This window comes from Carassius carassius, chromosome 29 (genome assembly GCF_963082965.1).
Source record: "Carassius carassius chromosome 29, fCarCar2.1, whole genome shotgun sequence".
In the NCBI taxonomy this organism is placed as follows: domain Eukaryota; kingdom Metazoa; phylum Chordata; class Actinopteri; order Cypriniformes; family Cyprinidae; genus Carassius; species Carassius carassius.
The window spans coordinates 17158747-17181323 of record NC_081783.1 but is presented as its reverse complement, the minus strand read 5'-3'; the positions used below and the strand labels follow the sequence as shown (position 1 = coordinate 17181323).

Below are 22577 nucleotides of genomic sequence, written 5' to 3'. Positions count from 1 at the left end.
AATTTTTTTTTCTTTTTGCAATGTTCACTCTATAAACTGTTCCATTGAAATTCTGCTTTGAGTTATAGCTGATAGCTAGTAAGAGTGATTTCAAGTGTAGACAGACGTGCTTTAAACTAGCCAGTGTCGACTGTGCAATTTGTGAGACTGTCAAATGCTAGAGGTAATCAAAAGGCCACCAGCTTCATGTCTCAGATATTTCCCCTTCCTTAAATGTTTCTTTTGACATGAGCACAAATCACGTTTGGAATATCTCCCTCACTCTGTCTTATCCAAGCAGAAAGCTCAGGAAAATTACTGCGCTGGAGTGATTTCAGGAATGATTGATTCTGATCTGCATGGGTCACTGTGTCTTTACGCAGGTTCAGCGCATTGGGTTTGAGGGCCAAAACTCAAAAAAATTGAATGTGGTCTTTGGATAAGGTTTCAAAAATATATCCCAACAACTGAGCAGTGCTGGCAGGCGGAGCAGACCAAAAGGTCGAAACCTTGGAAGGATGAGCCTCGCTGTGTTTGGAGTGGAGCTCGAGATTTCTGGCCTGAGATGGTTCACCCCATGCTGAGAAGCAAAGCATAAAAAGTGACTTTTATAACTCGATGGACTGTTGATGTTTTAAAACATTGTGAAAGTGAAAAAGAGACTGCGCTTTTACACAATAAAGATGCTTGACAAAATATTTTCAAGCCAAATGTAATCTTTATTTTCAGTTTCTGTACAAAAAGCACGGGATCACAGGAAAAAAACTGAAATAAAAACGAAGGAAAAACATGCATTTATTTACAGCATGGTCAGAGAGAAAAAAGGAAAGTAGAATACATCTCCCTGTCTGAATTCTAAAGACATTAATTAAACATTGTGCTTTGATATATTTTGATATAATATTTCATATTTCACAAAGATGCAGTACCTTTCTCTATTTCACCTCAAGTTTAACATTTCCAAAGAAAACTGGTTTTGAAAAAAGAAAGCAGAAGCCAGCTCTCTACATCTATGACAACAAAAACCTTTCACAAGCTATTAAGAAACTGAATGCATGGGTGAAATGGATGGACGTGTGTGTGTGTGTGTGTGTGTGTGTGTGTGTGTGTGTGTTTCCAGACAAGCTGGTTCTCTGAGATGTTTTCAAGTGAACTCTGAGATTGAATTCAGCTGTTTTAATATAATAGGGCACTGTCAAATTGTATTTTCTTTACCCCATTTATGTCTAAACCCCAAAAGGACGAATGTAAAGTAATTAGGTCACCTGGAAAATTAAAAGAGGTCTTCAGAAACCATAATTTCTTTCACATTTCATCTTAGCAAACACACCTTCACTCACTTTAGGAAAATAGAGAAAAATCATAACTGGAATATTAAAATTACATTGTTTCCAAGTGGTCAGTCTGTGGTATTTAATCACAAACAGAAACAAAACCATACATGACTAAGTAACCTCCTTCGTGAAGATGACAACCTGCAATACAATGATTACCGAAGTCATATTTCCACAATAATTCTCTACCTTTTTCCTACTAAGACCTAAAACATTGCCGTTTCATAATTATTTAAATGCATCGTATCAGACAGTTTTTAAAATTGTTTATTTGTGATTTGAGATATACTGTCCTGGAGCACATCCTATTTTAAGGCATCATTATATTTCCTTCCGTTAATTTATTTCACAGCTAATCCACCGAAATGTGAATTGCGAGTTGCATTTGAATACAAATTGCATAACTTGTGCATGTGTGTGCAACAGCTAAGAACATCTCCAGCAACACTGATGTCAATGAATGATTCCACGTCAAAATGTGCTTCGTTTCAACATGTGGCACATTTATCAGCACATTAGATAGAAATTTTGACTTTTTATCTGTCGAAACAACGCATATCTAATGTAAAATAAACCTCAACAAGGACAGAGAAGTATTATGGAAACAATTTAGAAACATAAAAAAATCACATGATGAACGATTAGCCATTTCAGTTATCATGACCAAAGCAAAGAGTAATCAGTTAAAAGAAAATCGTCATTGGAAAACATATTGGTGCATATTTCTATAGGTTTTCAAATTTTTTTTTTTTATGATTATTTTGCTCTGCTTGCTAACATACATAGCTTTTGTAAGTGCCCCAACAAAAAAAGTGCATTAGGAAATAACTATGATCATACACGTTTCACGAGAACACACGATACAAGAGGAGGGAACAAGAACACAAATGCTTTTTGCAAAATTAAAACATTAAATATACGATTGAAAAAAGTTTTTTTTTTTTTTTTTTTTTTTTTTTTACAAAAGCAGTGGAGCTTTGCATCCTGCTTTTAAAAAACAGGTGTCCTGGTCATGTCCAGACCTTCTTCTTTTTTTTTTTTTTTTTCTTGTCAATTTTTTTTTTTTTTTTCTTGTCATTGTCATTTTTGTTTTTACAAAAAAATTGTAATCGCTTTTATTTTTCACTCTTTTTACAAGATCTAAAAGGTATTAAGACATCAAATGTGTTGACATAGATATTTGATACTATTATTCAGGCCTAACTCACCAAAGAAATCCCAAAACAAACAAACTTGTATAAATACATACAAAAAAGCACAATAAGAAGTTCAACAATAAGTCTGGTACCTAAATGTGATTAAAACTGCAGAAAGCATTCCTGGCTTAAATCTACCTATCCACACACCTGGAACTATACAGGAACTACAGAAACAGTATGAGTAAAAATGACTGACATCCATCATCATCCTGATGATTACTAAATATCGCGCTCTTCAGTCTGGGATCATTTGTTTGTGATCTCATTTGATGGTTTAAAACAAAAGCGAAGGGAAATTACATCAGCTTTATGTTGCATTTCGTAATTAGGAATGAGTGGTTTCCAAATGGCATTTTGAGTCGTCACAGTCCCATCTGGATGAGTGGCATCTCTCTTCTCACAGTGGAAACAGGACAGATATACAGTATGAAACAGACAGTCTACAGACAACATCAGCCATGCAAAGAAGCCCCTACAGCCGTGAACGTATCAAAACCTTGGCTTCTCATTCACATTGCGATAATATCCAGCTTTTATGCCACCCGGTATGGCGAGTCTCAAAGGATGAAATCATAGAGAGCAAAACAAACACATCTATTGACATTTCAGGACATGGGACATTTTCAGGCCAGGTACACTTTTCTATTTTTCTTTTTCTTTTAGCGATCCAGGTGTATATGTTCTTTTCGGGCAGCTCCTCGTAGGACTGGTGATGTTCGATAAGAGAGTGTCAGACAGATTTGGTGAGCCAGTGAGTTTGTTGTGGGCTCAGTGAAGCCTTAGAGGTTCCTCTTCACATGGGAGGGACAATCAGACCGGCCATAGCTGCAAGAGACAACAAGAGGTCAGTCGACAATAAAAGAGACAGTTCAAATAACACATGATCTATCTGAACCATAAAATGACTGGTTTATGGTTATCAAAGATCAATATTGCAGCTTATTCCACAGCCGGTCTGGATGGAGGAATATTTTTAGCAAATAGCTGTTGCTCAGCAAACACTTCTACAGTTTAGTGCTTTAAAGTTAAGAGTTTCCTCCTAGAAATAAATCTGCAGTCAGAATTGTAGCATCTTGAAACAAATTTTGGGCTCATAACATGCAAATAACACGGGAAATTATCATATTTTGTCCAAATCTCACATTTGATACTATTTTACATTAATTTGCCCCAACAGACATCACCACCTGCATGCAAACCAAAAGCATTTTATTCATTATTTATTTATTGAAATGTAATTTTCACTGTTGTAAAAGCAACCAATCTTATAAGTAGAAATGTATGGATCAACTTCAACCTCAAAAATGTACTATAATGGCAGAGCTGAATTTTCTGCATACATACATATACAATATTTATTTATTTATTTATTTTGCTGAAAAAGCAACCAGTCTTGTAAGTAGAAAGTTATGGATCAACTTTGTCCTCAAAAATGTAGTGCCCTTTTTTGTGACTCGTTCTAAAATAGGGTCTTGTTTGCTTATTGGCTGAGAGGCAGGAGAGGGGTGGGGTGCTCACCCTGTAGACTGCTCCCATTGGTGCTGGTGCAGGTGGGGGGCGGGGAGGTCTGTGGCCGGACGACAGGCGCGAAGGCGCTCTTCTGTTTGACTGCAGAGATCATATGGACAGGAGAGAATGAGAAAGGGCCCGCAGACAGAGAGATGGAAGTAGGGATGCATGAAGAAGAGGAGGAAGAGGAGGCATGAGGCTCCAATAGAGGACTGGAGGGGGTGACTGAAACAGACACACACACACAGAGAAACACACGCACACACACACACAAAGATGAGAGTTATGAGGTGGGTCATGCCGATTGTTAGAGGGTTAATTGAAGGGGAAGGGCTATGGCAGAGTGAGGCATTATGGGAATGAAACCGTGTGCTACCTGCATGGCAAAGTTGATCCATAACTTAGAACTCTTGAGGAGGATTTATGCCAATATAGTCCACATTTGACTACCAAATCACATTTTTGCAGTAGCATAACCATGAAATCTGCTTTTGTATTGACACATGTATATGTAATGCATGCCAGAAGAGGATATTATCAGGACATCTAATATGCGGTCATCTGCATGCTTTAAGAGAAAGACAGGTAATAAAAACCACCGTACACTAGCCAACACTCTTGGAGCTGAATGTTGAGAAGAAAGCTTGAGCTTTCTCACCAAATTGGAGAAAAACCTACAATGAATTTTCTTCAATGAAATTCCAATTGAAAACTCGTGCCAACTTGTTTCCCATTTTTATAATGAATGGAAAGCAAACCTGCCATGAAACAGCTTTGCACAAAGCTCGGCCTGCCAAACAAGTGCCAATAACACAAAATACAGCTGCTATGTATCGAATATATAGACATTCTTGAGTATATAAACCTCATTTGTAATTGTCAGGCCTCCAGCATTGTGATCCCCCCCCCCCAATAACAGTAGCAGCAGACGTATCTACAGGAAACTGCAGACAGAAAGCTCACTATCCTGACTGCAGCGAGAAAGCGAGCGTGTGACGGAGTGAGTTGCATGGAGGAGTCATTAAAGTGTTAGACATGAAAGGAGATGAAACAATATGAGTGTTAGTGGAGTTAGTTTGGATGGAGATGTTTACAGTGCATGGAACAGCAGACAGACAGTAACCTTTCCCTCAAAGAACACGAATAGGCAAACAAACAACCTTAGTATTTCAGATTGACTGAGTTGCGACCAAATAAGCTTGTTGTGATCACCAAAATCACAAAATGCAAGCTTTTTAGACTCACAATGGTCGAATTTAGCTGGTTAAATCCAACAAATCAGAATCCAAAACATGCAGTGAAGAGTTAACAACCCTGCTGAAATGACTAGCATGTAGTATCTAACATTTCCAGGCTGGTGAATCGGTCTACACTCTTTAAAATAAAGGTTCTTCATTGGCATTAATGGTTCCATGAAAAAGGTTCTTCATAGTGGGAAAATGTTCTTCAGATTATAAAAATGTTCTTCATACTAAGAAAATTACTGTTCAACCCAAAATAGTATTTTTACACTCTAAAAAAATTCGGTTACAAATGGGGTTTTCACAGTGATGCCACAGAAGAACCATTTTTGGTTCCCTAAAGGACCTTTCAATGAACAGTTCTTAAAAGAACCATGTTTTTCTTAGTGTGAAGAACATTTTAATATACTGTAAAGAACATTTGCACTACAAAAGGCACTATAAAGCACAAGTTTCCATGGATGTTAAAGGTTCTTCATGGAACCTTTGCCACGGAAGAACCTTTATTTCTAAGAGTACAGAGGGACCAATTCTGGTTCCCCAAAGAACCTTTCAGTGAACAGTTCTTAAAAGACCTTTTCATTAAGAGTATATATGGCATTGCTGTAAAAAACCCCTTAGCAAGTAAAGTCTTGAGACTAGCTGAAATTAAAAAGTATTGCTTGTTAGACTAGTCAAGAATGCCAATATGCTGGTCTTTTCAGCAGAAATGTCAGGATCTGATAGCTGATCAACAGAACACTCACTTGCGTATGGAGAGTTGGCGGCGGATCCGTTGAGGAAACTTGGGGATCCAGGGACGCCCAGGTTGGTCATCCCGGCTCCATATCCATTCATGGTGGAGGTGATGGTGTTGTAATTAGACTGCTGGGGTGTGGAGCTCGGCACATACCCGCGAGGAGACACACTGTTCGAGTTACGAGAGTAACCTGGAATATAAGAAATGGCGACTGGTTAAGGAGGATGCACTTGTAGACTGTAGTTAAAATATAAACCATGTCAGCACTGGGATGTATTATGAGTTTGCTTATTAAGACACTTGATGTGATTTGTAAATGTTGCGGTTAGACTAATGTGTGTCTGTAACATGCTGGGTTTGTGTTTCTAGTGGGTGGGATCCCTCGGTTAGTGTGAGAACATTTTAAAGATGTCCGGATGCTGTTAAGAAAGCACTCAGTACAGCGGTCAAACAAACTTTGTCTATGTTTCCATAAGCAGTGTGTGTGTGTGTGTGTGTGTGTGTAGTGGGTGTTTTGGACTCTTTTCGCCTTGCAGACAATAAGATAGACAGGACCCGAGCCATACTGAGAAACATGGATATCACAGAGACTTGAGAGTTGACTTAAGCCAGTAAGAAACAACCTTAGCAACCACCAAAAACACCCCAGCAATAACACTGCATAACAATGGCCTGTTAGTCATCACAACATACTTGCATGGTGGTAAGTTTTGAAGAGACATTTCTTAAGAAAACATCATATTCTTGTTTTTCTTTTTTTTCTTCCTGTACAATTCATAGTCAGCCAAAACTAAACAGGAAGTGGAGAGAGAGCTTTGAATGCCACTTGGCATCCATGTCCACTATCTAGGCCTTAAGCCTAATTCTCATAAGGAACAGATGAGAAAGAAAGGGAGAGAGTGTAAGAGGAAGAATAGAAAATGTAATAATTATAACAAATAAATAAATAAAAGTGCTTTTTTTGGTTACAATGCAAATGTACTTACTTTAATTTTTACTGTCATTCTTTTTTACTGATCCAAACTGTTCATTTTTTAAATGTATAAAGCCCACTAGTAAAAAAAAAAAAAAAAATTATATATATGTATATATATATATATATATATATATATATATATATATATACACACAGTACAGACCAAAAGTTTGGACACACCTTCTCATTCAAAGAGTTTTCTTTATTTTCATGACTATGAAAATTGTAGAGTCACACTGAAGGCATCAAGGGCTATTTGACCAAGAAGGAGAGTGATGGGGTGCTGCGCCAGATGACCTGGCCTCCACAGTCACCGGACCTGAACCCAATCGAGATGGTTTAGGGGTGAGCTGGACCGCAGACAGAAGGCAAAAGGGCCAACAAGTGCTAAGCATCTCTCGGGGAACTCCTTCAAGACTGTTGGAAGACCATTTCAGGTGACTACCTCTTGAAGCTCATCAAGAGAATGCCAACAGTGTGCAAAGCAGTAATCAAAGCAAAAGGTGGCTACTTTGAAGAACCTATAATATGACATATTTTCAGTTGTTTCACACTTTTTTGTTATGTATATAATTCCATATATAATTCCACATGTGTTAATTCATAGTTTTGATGCCTTCAGTGTGAATCTACAATTTTCATAGTCATGAAAATAAAGAAAACTCTTTGAATGAGAAGGTGTGTCCAAACTTTTGGTCTGTACTGTATATATATATATATATATATATATATATATATATATACTGTATATTATTTTAAAAATGTTTTCAGATTATGAAAAACATATATATTTTTGTTAATTAACAAATCAACATCTTCTTTTAACATGTCAGAGTCACGTGAGCGGCAACATGACTGTCATTATAAGCTGCAAATATCACTCGTCAGCAGAGTCGATGCTGGTTAATCCGAGACCTTCCCTAAATAAACTGTAAACTTCTGTAAATCAGTTCGCAACTTAATTAGAACTTGAAACAATAATTAGTTTGATGGATGAACGAACGGAGCAGCAGGCTAACCGAATTAAATCCTGCTGAAGTTTCACTGCACACAAGCATGAAGTATGAAATGCAATATTTTTATAATGGCTAACGGCCCATTCCCATGACCTCATGGATTCCTGTAGGTGTTCCTTTCCTGCGTGAATGAGGAAAACAGATGAGAGGAAAACGGGATGAGTGCTAGCAGGAGAGAAAGCAGAGGGTGTCAAGGGAGAGAGAGTTCCTCTGTCTTTCTGTGTCTCTCTCTCCCTCTCTCTCCCTGATATAAGGAGAGTGATCTGTTCATCTCACATCCATTCCCACTTCCTGTGTGTGAGTGTCAGAGTTGGTGGGTGAAGAGAAACAAGGCCCGACCCAGTGTTATTGAAAACACATTTGTGCATGGAAATGCTCACATACAGAGCATAAGATACATACATACAAATCCAAAGCAGTGTTTCCCCTAGGTTTTTGGCTTTCTGTTTGATTTTTTCTGAACTCCTTTTTAATGGTTAAATTACATTTTTTAATCAAAAAGCATGTCTAATTCATTAAAATCATGAAACTTAAACAATTTAACATCAATTTATTAAAAGTTTAATACAAATTACATGTTTAGGGCCCTATGAAATGTTTTATATTTTCCAACCTTATGTTTTATTCTTACCAAATTCTGTGTTTTAGTACGTCTAATTATTTGAAAGCATAAAAACAAGTTTAATTCATTCTTACAATAGCCTTATGATTTTTTCCCCCTCAGAAATTCTGTGTTGTCTATTTACATTTTTTAAGGAATAATAACGTTCATTTAATTTATCTTTTAATTTATGAGAATTAACCATATTTTATTTTTGGAAAATAAAGGGGATTTAATATTACAATTAAAATACTGAAAACATATTGTATGATTATTCCTTAAAAATAAGGTTTTAAAATTTTTAGTAGTAGTAGCCTATCACTTACATTCTACTGAACAACAGTAATATATTTCTGCCGCAATGTCTTCAAGTTAAACCAAACAAGTTATGGACCTGTTCCTACAGGACCTAATATAATGGCAGGGAAAACACTGCAAAGGAAATGACATTTCTGCTTAGTGACGCTAACGGTGTGGAAATAATTAAGACATTTTAAGTGATTTTTACAGATAATTTTAAGCAACTTTAAGAATTAATCTTTCCATTTAGAATCAATCAGCTTTAGCAGTCAGCTCATGGTACAATATTATTACAATTTAAAGTAACGTTTTCAATTTGAGGATATTTTAAAATGTAAGTTATTCCTGTAATGCAAAGCTGAATTTTCAACATCATTACTCAAGCGTTACTCTAGAAATCATTCTAGTATGCTGATTCGGTCCTCGATAAATATTTCTCATTATAATCGATGTTGAAAACAGTTGTGCCACTTAATATTTTTTGTGGGAAATATTTTCAGTATTCTTTGATAAATAGAAAAGAACAGCATTTATTTGTGGTATTTTTTGTAACATTTCATTTCATTGTTGCTTAAATGCTTTATGATGTTTCTAGTATCCTGCTTTAGAAGTCAGCTAACGAATGCTAAATGTTTGCCAACTTTCAGGATTGCAAACCCATGACTGCATCTTGATTTTAATACACCGATATTCCAAAACGTGTGCGTGCTCTGCTCATAAACCGAGTTTGCATTTGCAAATAAAGTGTTTCATTCTTGTAGCGCTGTCATCCGGAGTCTCTCAGCTCGTTCACAGCCTGTGCCGCTCACACTTCTCTCAGGAGTGACAGGGAGTGTGTACACACACAGACACACTCTGATGAACGTGTCGTGTCTATGGGCAGGTGAGTGTGAGTGGCAGTTTTGAGCGCTGTAGGTGACAGGACTGCCAAAACACAGCCATGTGATCGTCATGTGCAGTGCTGCTGGTCCAGGGCTGCGGTGGGTGTGAAGCTCACAAATGACAGATGAACAGATCCAGACAAGGACTGACAGACCGGGCGACTGAATTTAAGTGTTGAGGCTGTCGAGTAGCTTTGAGTTTTGTGAAGTCATCTCTCAAACAAACCCAGTCAAACACTTTGTATGGCTGTTAAGGCAACACATTACTGTGATTAGTTCGAAAGAAAATAGTGCGATAAAAATATTAACACAATTAATCGTGCACCTTGATCTGTATGCACATGAAGTACCACTTTTAATTCAAGTATTGATTGTAAAATTGTTTGCAGTGTTAGGCTCCATGTTCAGTGATATAAAACAAAAAAATACACTGACTTCCAGTTATTGATATTTGCAGTCCATTTTTGAATGGCTTGACAGCCGTTCATGCATGTGTTTGAATGTGTGATTTGGGATTCACATGCACACACTGACCTTGGTCTCCCTGTGAGGCCTCAGAGATGTTGACGGCGAGCTGGCTGCTGAAAGAGTTAACTCCCATCATGCCCGAGTGAGCACCAGAGCCTGTCAGCGAGGGCAACTGGTTATGGCTCCGAGGCACGCTGTACAGCGCCTCCGTCAGGTCTGCAGCACGCTTTAAAATGATCTCCTGGCCAATCCAGAGAACAGAGACGAGTGTTAAAATGATACACAGTGCTTCTCATTAGGGTTCTGATTCAAGATATTACATTACGTGAAAGAAAACAATAATACCTTGAAATAAACTGAAATTTTAATATATTTAATCATTACTCATTAATCCAAGAATATTTGAACATTATAAGTAATTAAAGGATTATGTTTAATCATTATTATAATCGTATTTAAAATAATAATTATACAATTATTTTATTTACCTTATGTAAATGTAAAGTTGTTAAAATAAATATCAAGTTCTTATTATGTTACATTATTATCATTTTATTTACATTATAATAATTAGAAAATATTGAAATATTATATTATTGACTGTGTGTGTAACCTTTAGCTTCTTGTAGTGATTTTCATACCTGATTGTTATGAGGCATTCCATACAGCGCCTCCACCAGGTCTGCGGCTCTTTTCAGCAGAACTTCCTAATATAACACACACACACACACACACACACAATTTAGTCCGATACTTCAACTCTGGTACTGTAAATCAACATGGTATCAATAAACAGCACAGTAAATCCATAAACAGCACCATTAGTGGAGCACCATGACAAAGTATAATTATAATAAATAAATAATCTTTTGTTTTAAATTTAACAAGTTATTTACTATATATAAGCAAGTTGTGTTCAAAAAAGAGAAACCAAACATGTGATGAGGCGGACAGAAAAGGAAGCTGTTGGAATCTCATTTACACCAACCTGTCTCACACACACACACACACACACACAAGAACACACAGAACACACACTCAACCTGTGCCAAATCACACAAGCAGTGATCCAGGGCTGCGATCCTTTCAGACTGTACACATATGCTCCACTGTCATTCTTCACACGGCGTGTGTGACTGTGTGGGTTTGTGCGTGTTATCCTGTAGTGTTCCTGTGTAAGTCACACATCTCCTCGGCCCACAGACTCACTCTGGTCTCACCAAGGCAGGACATGAGCATCTTACAGCGGCTTCTTTGGCACAATCATTTTCCATCTGCTACATCTGCACTGAATAAAAGTCTAATTTTTCTTTATTTTATCTCCTGTCTTCACCTCCAGGGCATCTCCTTTGCACTTCATAAGCGGAACCATCAAATTATCACTCTTGCCCAATACTTTGTTTCTATCTATTTAACTTTTTACAATAATTTCTGTCATTTCTACTCAATGATTTTTATGAGCTCATCAATACACATTATTGCAAAGAAATAATGAATTATACATATATATATATATATATATATATATATATATATATATATATATATATATATATATTATTATTATTATTATTATATAATGTGTGAATTTTATTGCAATTTAAAATAACGGTTTTCTATTAAAATGTATTTTAAAATGCTATTTATTCCTATGACGACAAAGCGAAATTTTCAGCAGTCATTACTCTGGTTTTCAGTGTCACATGGTCCTTAAGAAATCATTCTAATGTGTTTATTTGTTCCTTAGAGAACACTTCTTTTTTAATCAAAGTTGTGCTGCTTAATATATTTGTGAAAACATTTTTATTGTTTTCAGGAATTTTTTTATGCATAGAGATTTTAAAACAACATAATTATTTTAATTTATAATAAAAACATCTATATTGTTGCTAAAGATGTCTTTCACTTTTGATCCATTTAATTGTTAAAAATAACCTTGCTGATTCAAAAAAAATAATAATAATAATAAAAAAAAAAGAAATTAAAAGTTTAATGTACGGTTGTTTTCCATGAGTAATGTGTTTCTTTACAAAGTGTTTATTTTACAAAGGAACAATTGTCTGGACAATTTTTTATGTAGCACATATGATGAGAGACCATGAGAGACTCTGGTCACCATCTACTTTTACTGAAAAGAAGAGAGCAGCTTATACATTCTGTGAAACATCTCTTTTTGTGTTCCACAGAAGAAAGAAAGTCATAAATGTTTATAATAACAAGGTTAGTATATAGATAAATTTTATGCCAGTATGATCAGGCTGAAGAGGAGGATCTCTCTCTCTCTCTCTCTCTCTCTCTCTCTCTCTCTCTCTCTCTCTCTCATACACACAGTGTTCAGAGGCAGACAGAGAGGTGTGGAGGTGATACAGAGGAAGCCAGAGCTGGTATTATGGCAACCTCTACTGGAGCTCCCTGGGGTATTACATTGAAACCTACCACACACACATCACATGACTGTATGAGGAGAGAACAGAAAACAAAGAGAGAGACAGATGAAAGTATAGAGTAAACACAGACAAAGAGAGAAAAGATTGACCCAAAGAACTACAGATGCAGTTCATGAAATCAGGATAAAAACGACAGAAAAAAAACCCAGGTTAGCTACAGAGAGCAGGATGAAGAGAGGAAACGGCAGAGTAATTGTAAATCTCATGACGAGAGGTGAAAGAGAGATGCAGACAGAAAACAGCGCTGAAAGATGAGCAAAGGGGGAAAGGGTTGGAAGAAAACAAAGGAAAAAAGACTCGAGGGACAGAGAAAAGACAGAAGAAGACAAAGTGAGGGAAATGTTCACAAATAAAGTGGAAACGAGTGAGTGAGTGAGTGAGTGAGTGAGTGAGTATGTTAGGAGGAGAGAGAGAGAGAGAGAGAGATGAAGAGCGGAAGTTCTAGTTGTTTTTCTCCCTCAAGAGTTGCCAGGTAAGAGGCAGCTGGGGCTGCTGGCAAACCTATCATTACTGTACTGTGAGAACAACAGCCTGTGTCTGTACACACACACACACACACACACACACACACACACACACACACACACACATTGGAAATATTGCACTAATTCTACATTCTGCATGTTCAAACACAAGCTCTAATTCAGGTTTATTTGTTTGTTATATTTACAATCCTCAAGTACTGTATTGACCCAAAGAAACCCCTGCTAATGTTTATTGACAAATATCAGTATATTTTATCAGTATATATTTATATAAGGTTTAAAATCAAGTAAAATACACTTAGCTTTATGATGCTGCTGTTCCCAGCATGCACCAGGACATGAATAATTAATGAGGTTGTGTATTTTCATTGCTTACCAGTTTATTTACACCAGTATTATTTTTGACCTTTAGTAAATTGTTAGTATATATAAATAGCATAAAAAAGTAATTTTAAACTAGATGAGACACACTTTAAATACATTATAAATAATTTTAAGATAATAATTAAAATCTTTAAGAAAACCTCACTTTTTCGTGTATTCTTGTTTAAAAAAATATATAAATAATTTTAAGAAAATAAATAAATCTTAAAGAAATGTCACTTTCAGTGTATTGTTTTAAAATTAAGCTGCAGACTTCCCAAAGTGTAAAAAAAACATTATTATTAAACTAAATACAGCATACTTACGTAAATAAATTTCAGTAAAAAGTAAATCTTCTTTGTTGTTATCTCTCATCTATTCATAATTTTAAAAAAATCTGAAGATTTTTAGAAGTGAATAAAGAACATTTGCTCTCAAATAAGTAATACATAAATACATTTAAGTAAAATTTTTATTTAATATAAATTTAATATATATGTACAAATAATTCCATAATATAAATTATAAACTATTTTATTAATAATAGAAACTATAATTTACTCTAACCTTAAAATTAAGCTTTTATTTTAGAGCTTTAAAAAACCTTCAGAGCACCTTCTGAAGATACCAAAAAAAAAAAAAAAACAGTTTTTCACGGCCACTTTTAGACATTTTGTCCCCCAAAACTGTATCTAGGCCAGAAACACACACACACACACACACACACACAGGGGCGCCGGACTGGGGGTAAAACCAGTACTGATTACCAGGGCCCCAAAGGAAGAGAGGGCCCTTGAAAAGTCTTGAATATATATTTTCAAAGGGGGGGGGGGGGGATTAGTACTGCCTATGTTTAGGGCCCGGGATCTTGTGCAGCGCCCCTGCACACACACACATAAACACACACACACATAAACATAAAATGGACATAAACTTTACAAACATACCTTAATACATGCAGAAATAAAGAGCTCGTGCTGGAACATTAGCTCTCGGGTTTCCCACATCTATGTCATGCAAATATTAGCCGAGCCAGCATCTGTGAAGTGCAGCTCTTAGTGACTGTTTTATGCCAGGCCACGAGGCCCTGAAACTGAACACTTTCTGGCTGAGTTTCTGAACACACTGTGTGGAAACTGTTACTTTTACGAGGAAGAACAACAGTTGCCTTCAGATCAAGCAGAGAGGCAGAAACAGGCTCAGGAAACCACCGAATATTGTGATATTCCTTTTGAGTTTAACTTTAAGAGCTCATCTGGGACTGTGTTTACGTGTTAGTGCACAACATGCACGCAAGAGAGGATTGGGGGGCATATGGAGATGGGGACACAAAGCTTCCTCCTCATCATCTTCATTTACTTGCATTTCCCACGACAAAATATGACCTTAGAACTAACAGTCCTCCCTCAGCCAATCAACAACGAGCAGTAACGATCCTCACAGATGGCTCAAGTCAATGACAAAGATGGGGCGAGAGAGAGAGAGAGAGAGAGAGAGAGAGAGAGAGAGAGAGAGAGAGAGAGTCCCTGTTACAGCTGAGACCTTGTGCTCTGTAGTTCTGGCATTATTCAGTCTAATGAATTTATTCAACCTTTACATTTGTTACAGTGTGATGAGTAGAGACTCATTTATGTGTGTGTGTGTGTGTGGGTGTGAGCCTGGACCACAAAACTAGTCTTAAGTCGCTGAGGTGTTTTTTTAGCAATAGCCAAAAAACACGGTATGAGTCTTTCATGCCAAAAATCATTAGGATATTAAGTAAAGATCATGTTCCATGATGATATTTTGTAAATTTCCTACCATAAACATATCAAAACTTAATTTTTGATTAGTAATATGCATTGCTAAGAACTTCATTGGGACAACTTTAAAGGTGGTTTTCTCAGTATTTAGATTTTTTTGCACCGTCAGATTCCAGATTTCTAAAAATGACAAAAGCATAAAAAATTACTAGAACTTTAAAATGAATGGAAAATATAAACAAAAACTGATTCAAATTATAAATAATGACTATAACAATATCTCAATAATACTAAAATAACACTGCTATAATCGAATCTATTATCACACTAAATCATAAAAAAATGAATTATTATTATAACGAATTTCATCTCCTTAGCTTAGAGTGTAACATTTTAAAAAGTCACTTTGCATTAAAGCATCTGCCAAATTGATAAATAAATCATGTTATAAATATTGTCATAATAAAATACTATTAGTATACTAATAAAAATAAGAAATAATTATAAAATAAGAGCTTTGTGTCATTGTCTTTATGTATTAATTATTACTAGTTTTTTTTCATTGCACTGTAAAAAAAAGAAAAGAAAAAAAACTTTAAACTCAAAAATATTATTTCAAATGACAAGATCAGCCTGTTTATATTAGGTTATAGAAAAACAATATTAATGCTTTTTATTATGTATTCATTTTTTGTATGGCTGTTATTACACCCAGTTTAATGTATCAATCAGTGTACAGTGTGTATGTCTATAAGTGCTTTGTTTTAAATGTGTGGGTGCACCCGTCCATAAAGTAATTCTTGTTTTACTGTACGTCTGGTCGTTTCCTCCTCTTATAATGTTCCTGTGGGTATTTCTTTATTATACGAGCCAGTACTCCCTCCCTCTCTCTGCCCATCTGTACGTGTCTCCATGGTTTGGTTCTCCCCTGCTCTCGTGCCTGATGCTGTCCAGGTATGGGGCTCTTGTTCCAGGCTGCCTCCCCGCTGCAGTTCCCTGTGTCCGGCCCCAGTCGCCCAACCTGTCCCTGGTTCAACAGAGCTCTGCCATCCACACCCAGTGGGCAATCTGTCACCAACACAGCCTTGGCACTGGCAACACACCCCTCTCTCTTTTTCTTTTTCATACCCTCTTTCTCCTTTGCTCTCCTCTCCTGTCCTGTCTTCCCCCAGGCCACGGCTCAGTTCATTAATCTCCATTATAAAACAGAAGTTAGTTAATGTCTCTGATGCTCGCTGGCTACGACACTCTGCCACCGGCCCTTTGGCACAACATGAACACACACACAAGCACATACGTAAAATCACACACACACATTCACTCGTGCTTAACTATTCCCATCTTCACACACGCTCACAAATACAACTTATTTGTCAGTGTGTATGTTCTGAGTTTGAGATATGAACTTTAATTTTGATAAAAAAATTATTAAAGGTCAAATATGATTGAACATTGGTTTAGTGATAACATTTCTTTCTTACATCAGGTTAGAGATCTGATCAAGCCACTAACCCAACACTAGGTATAATCTTAAGTCACTTGTGAGTGAACAGATTTAACAATATTTGCATGGAGGAAAATAAAAGTAAAAAAAGTCCCATAGATCTGAGCAAGAACCCAGAACCCTCTCCACTGCACACATTCCACTCACTTTTTCTATGAAAAATGTAAAAAAAACATTTTTTTTTTTCATTGTTGATTCATTATACTGCAGCAGCTAAAATTAATATCAATAATGATGCAAATAGCATTAGTAAAAAAGTGTTTTGGGAAAGTTTTTATTTTAATTACAATTAATAAAAGTTAATTATATTAATTGTAACAAAATATATTTATTTTAGTTTCACAGCTGTGTATTTCTCATTTAAAAGTCACTTTGGATAATAAAAAATAACACAAAAATAAATAAATAAATATAAGTGAAAAGCTAAACTGTTTTGTTAGTCTGTAAACTATAACAATAAATTAATTATTTGAGAAACATAAGAAAGTGAGGTATGTAGAAAAACTAAAAAGCAAGTGAGAGAGGTATAAAATGACTTTAAACAGCCACGAGGTGAATAAACTGCACAGTTCTGCACGATGGACTTAGCTTTACTTCATTATTTATGTGGTGTCTACAGAAAGACCTGCGGCTACTTTACACACGAACCCCTCACACATCTCTACAAACTACTTCACATCACACTTTCTCAGCCCAAACAAAAAGTCCGGCACATTCCCTCTCAAATTAAGTCTGCCAGCACAAATCAGCACTGTTCCCTGTAGTCAAGCTGTACTATAACCTCAATATCACTTCGAGGCTCAATACTCACTCTGCTGAACCCCTAATGAAATGCAATCAATGATTGATAAGGTGGCAGTTGCCCTGAAGTAGACCCACTGATGATTACAGCCGGTCGGTCCGAGCACCTTACCCCGCTCTGGGCTCCAGAGGTGTGCCACCTGGCCCTGGGAGAGACAGGAGCTGGGCCTTTTGTCTTATTAGCTGACTGTCGAGGTGTAAAGATCTGCCGCCTGCCAGGCATACAATTAGTCATCCTGTGATCTTTATTACTCTAGGGTGGTGGTCTTTTTTAGCAAAGCCCCAATTTGACACCCTCTCTTCCCCACCCGGGAGCCCCAGGCATTGCTTAGGATCAGGTGATGGGACCCTGCAGAGGTTCCCTTGCATCACAGGTTAAGGACGAGCCATGAGTCCCTATTGTGCTACCAATAGGACCTTGAGCGATCCTCTGCAGGGTCAGCGATTGGAGGAATCTGCCCACTTTGTGATCTCTGGTTCCTCCATATACTCTTTTTTGCCGCTTCTTAAGATCCTCCTGATATGAGAAATCATTTTTCAAGGTATATTGAGTTGTCTTTATACTTATCTTGAGTTTAGCTCTTGGGACACTGAATAGTCCTTACATTATTAACCGTTAATAAATAGAATTTTTCAGATCAGTATGTATATATATATATATATATATATATATATATATATATATATATATATATATATAGGTAATTTCACATTTACACAATAAAGGTGTAAATAAAAATATCCCTAGTTAGTCATATTCACAAAATAAAAAATAAATAAAATAAAAGCTAATTACATTTTTTAATAAAATTATAATAGTACACAGATAATATTAAAGTAACACTGGGATGAACACTTGGGCAAATATTGTATTAGCATTGGCCATATTACCAAGTGATGTGTAAAATATGCACTTAAGTACCATAAAGTTGGTTTTGCTGCACCCCTAATGTCAAAAACAATAGATATTTTCTTCACTATTAAAAAAACCTTTTTATTATCCTAACTATGTGCAATTATATGCTTAGCTGTATTTTAATATTTGCATATAACATTGTTTTTAGCATTAGCATCATCTGACAATTCTGAAATATAAAAAAGTTTTTTGTGGAACACCGGTCAGTGAAACTCTTTTCAGTTCTAATTGGAACCTTTATTTTCAAGAGACAGGCCGGAGCGGATTTGGACTCTGCGAGAGATTCGCTCGGGGAGGCATGTGAGCGGCTCCATCCCCTGAGAGGCGTTCTGGATGAGCTGGATTCATGTCTGCATGTTAATCTCTTCACTCTACCTGCCAAAAGGCAGAGAGCACGTGTTACGGTGCATCGAGATGCTGTGTTCCTCTCCTTTTCCTTTTCACAGACCTCCACAGCACAACTTCACAGCATGAAACCATCTCAACACTCCCGCCCCCAGATGTCTATGTGTGTGTGAAGTGTATGTGTGTGAATGGGTCACGAGGAGTCGCTCTACAGTTCATTCAGCACAGGTAACAAGGTGAGTCTGTTTGACTCTAAATTGGCCCGGCTCTCTAGCCCTGAAGGCTGTCTCCCGACAAGCCTGTTTCTATCTTCCTTCTATCTTTTCTTCCTCCTGTTTTCCCCTTGCTTTCTTTCCAGGGGCTCAATTATGGAAGGATGGTTCTCAAGCGCCCGGCGAGAGCAGATCAGCTGACCCGGGAGAGCAAGCCATCCGACAGGTCCCCTAACAATGATAAATCACATACACACACTGAGCCTGGTGAACAGAGGTCCACCACACACACACATACATACATAAACAACATTACAACAGCAACCTGCTACTTGCACATACACACATATCAGCTTATTGTGCTAATGAAGAGCAACCGATAAAGCAAAATGTGCGAAAATGACAAGGCAGAGGAAGCCAATAATCTACTTCCTCCTTAAAGAGGGCACATAGTAGCACAAACAGGATGGGGTTGGTTGTCACAAGGACGATATTTAAATAACTTCCGTATAAGGTTTTGTGTGAAAAATATAACTGCACAAATGTACAGAATATGTTCTTTATTAGTAGCTTTTTATGTTGGTTTCAAATGTGTCAAACACTTTTTAATATTATGTTGTAATTTTATGAAATGCGTTAATTTAAATATATGGTTATTTACAAAAATCAGTGGCTTTATATTTTTGTTAGATTTTAGATTTTGTTATTTTAATATTTTTGTTTCAGAATTAATTTGCTGTTCATTTGTATCCAATATTATTAATACAATTCTTTAAACATACCCCATATAATGTAACAATACGCCTTACCATTGGGGCATGTTGTCACAAAATATCAGCGTGTCTAAAACAGTGTGTAAAGTTTAATTGCGTTTTAGGATCAAGATGTGCATTGATAGAGAAACTGACTAAACCTACTCTTAAACACATTCACCCAAGTACAAACTGTGACAACTAGCCCCAGTCTCCCCTATCTGCTTTGTCCAGGGCTTCTGGGAACTGCCACATGTAAATAAAGTGTATATTCCATCTCACTGAGCAGAAAGCCAGTTTATAAATATTTCAGCGTCCAAACAGGACTTTTTCGGTACATTTAATGTGCATTCATTTTTCTTGTGTTGGAAACAGTTGCTAACAGAGACCCCCCCCCCCACACACTTCTGAGTTTATAAGACATGCCATAATCCAGGTGTCCGTTAGAGTGGATCTCACAGGTCGTTAACCTTACGGTAACCTGGGACTGCCTGTGAATGTGTGTCCCGAATGCCAGCGAGAAACACAGCTGCCTGCGGGACAGAGCAGCCTCCTGAATCACATCCATATTCCTGATCTATCTGGACAGAGAGGTGTGTGCTCACGGCCAAACCCGGGACTGGAAATGAAATTATAGATAAACCTGATACACGCCTGGCCCAAGCAAAGGTCGTCAGACAAACACAGCTGGGTTTCTAAATGCTGGGGCCATCACTGGCACACACACTGCGGATCTGATCAAGGCTTTGGAAGGAGTCAAGTATAGAGTATGCTAAAACACAGTTCTCAAAAAGAAATATGCGTATATATACATATACATACATATATACAAATATATATATTTACACACACATTTACATACATACAGTATATATATGCATATATCATTAATATTACATATGTACACATCTGATACACAAAGATATAACAGTGATAAAAGGACAAACGAGGTTGTTCAGGCACAGCTTGGAGTAGTTATTTACCAACTTTATTTGTTTATTTATTTACTTATTTGCATGCTCAATTACTTATTCATTTGGTTAGTTATTTATTTACCTACTTACTGCTTTATATATTTACTTGGTTATTTATTTATAGGACTGTGTTAAAAAACCGAGGCCCCAGGAACATAAAAAAGACGGCGTGAAAAAAAAACTGTCTACAATCTTATTGAGTTTTCCTCTTGAATGTATAAGTATATAAGAGGTGATAGCTGGCGGTCTCCCCTTGCCACGTATCGCAGCATCAAAGCGGCCAGACAATGTATGCTCACTATTAGTATCAATTTACAAATAAACTGCTTTTTTGGTGACTGGATCTCAGATGTCAGATTTTGATAAATGGTTTCAATTTGGCAGCTGTTTTAAAGTGTCAGTCCGCATCAGATCTGATCCCCTCCTACACCAGTGCCTTGCCCAAAAGAATCTCTCTCACTTAGCTTCCTGCCTTTTTAGGGGAAAATAATCTTTTCATACTAACCAGGCGGCAAACCGCCCAGGGCACCTGACGGCACATTGAGTTTTTGCTCTTGACTCGATGTTTGTGCACACACATGTGTGTTTTGTATATATATACACACATTCTGCACCCGTTGCATATCAGCTTTGTTCTTTGATTTGTTGCTTGTTGCTGCCCCAAAGCTGTAATGTGCCACCAGCTTGCATAACAGTGCCGATCTAACCTCCATCTCACCCTCTCAAAGCCAGCATCACGCAAACAGTTGTTTTTTCATTCACAAGCGAGTACGAGCTGCTCTTCTACGCTATCAAACAGAAGACCCTCAGGCTTTCAGAATCAAGGATTGCTTCACAGACATAAGAAAACACGTGTCCTTTTCAGCAAGAATGGAGATGCAATGCCAAATCTGAGACTGAAATATTCACCTCCCATCTAGAGAATGCTTTGCACCTATTTTCAAATTTATGTCAAGCATTTCTTTCAAATGCAGGAGAGCCTGTGTAAATCCAAAGCACGGCCAGGGAAAACAAAATGGGTGATTTTGAAAGCAGCAGAAGCATTTTCTGGCGACCGCACTTACCTTAGGTAACCTCTCCGGGTCTCCAGGGTGACGAGGAATGACCTTTTGTAGCCTCTGGAAGCCGTAGTCTATGGTGGGTTCGTTCAGAGCTGCAGGAGAAACCGAAAATAAGATGTTTATTTGATTTAATTGACCGCAATTCTCTCAGAAACAGGCCGTTATGTCATCTTGTCCATTGCCCAGAGTTCTCTGCCGTGGGGTTAAATATCAGCGTTTGTCTGTGTAGGTTTCTCCCTGTATATTTGTTTACGTTCGTCCCTGTGGCATCAGTCCAGGCCTCCCCCTGTGTGAATTTGTTTTATGAAGTGTTTAGTGAGGCCCTATGGCCTTCCTGTCCCTCTTTACACTTCTTTATTCCGAAACTCTAACCTTTCCTGCCTAATTCAATTCTTTTCTTCTCACTCAACCCTGCTCACGTATATTTCATTCTCTTGCCGCAAACAGCACCTCCGCTTAGCCCCTCTTTCCCATCTCTGTCGCGATACGACGGCAGAAAGAAACACCCGGAAAGCAGTTAGGGAGATATTTCTCCATAATCAAGCCCATTAATCATAAAAGGCTGTCAAATTTGACTTTGGGGACAATTTGTCAGCCTTCTTGCCCGGTCTGCTTTTGTCACCGTTGCCTCTTGTATTCCGTAAGGATGATTGACAGTCCAAATGCTAGCGAGTAGAATACCTAGTTTGCACTAATATGCATAAGCGGTGCTTTCATGAATAAGAATAAGGT

General features: G+C 37.2%; 1 protein-coding gene across 3 annotated transcripts in view; it reads right to left on the bottom strand.

Moving 5' to 3' along the window:
* Positions 1-677: 677 nt before the first annotated feature.
* Positions 678-22577, bottom strand: part of LOC132109762 (transcription factor COE3-like) — a 102985-nt gene continuing 81085 nt past the window's right edge. For 2 of the 3 annotated variants that reach the window (XM_059516091.1, XM_059516092.1), the window contains exons 11-16: positions 21849-21937; positions 10885-10950; positions 10310-10484; positions 6009-6191; positions 4031-4120; positions 678-3337 (exon numbers count right to left, since the gene is read on the bottom strand). In XM_059516091.1, coding sequence (XP_059372074.1) covers positions 3306-3337; positions 4031-4120; positions 6009-6191; positions 10310-10484; positions 10885-10950; positions 21849-21937 — 635 coding nt within the window. In that variant the 3' untranslated portion in view covers positions 678-3305. The remainder of the gene's footprint in view (positions 3338-4030; positions 4121-6008; positions 6192-10309; positions 10485-10884; positions 10951-21848; positions 21938-22577) is intronic. The other variant, XM_059516094.1, reaches the window with a different exon arrangement.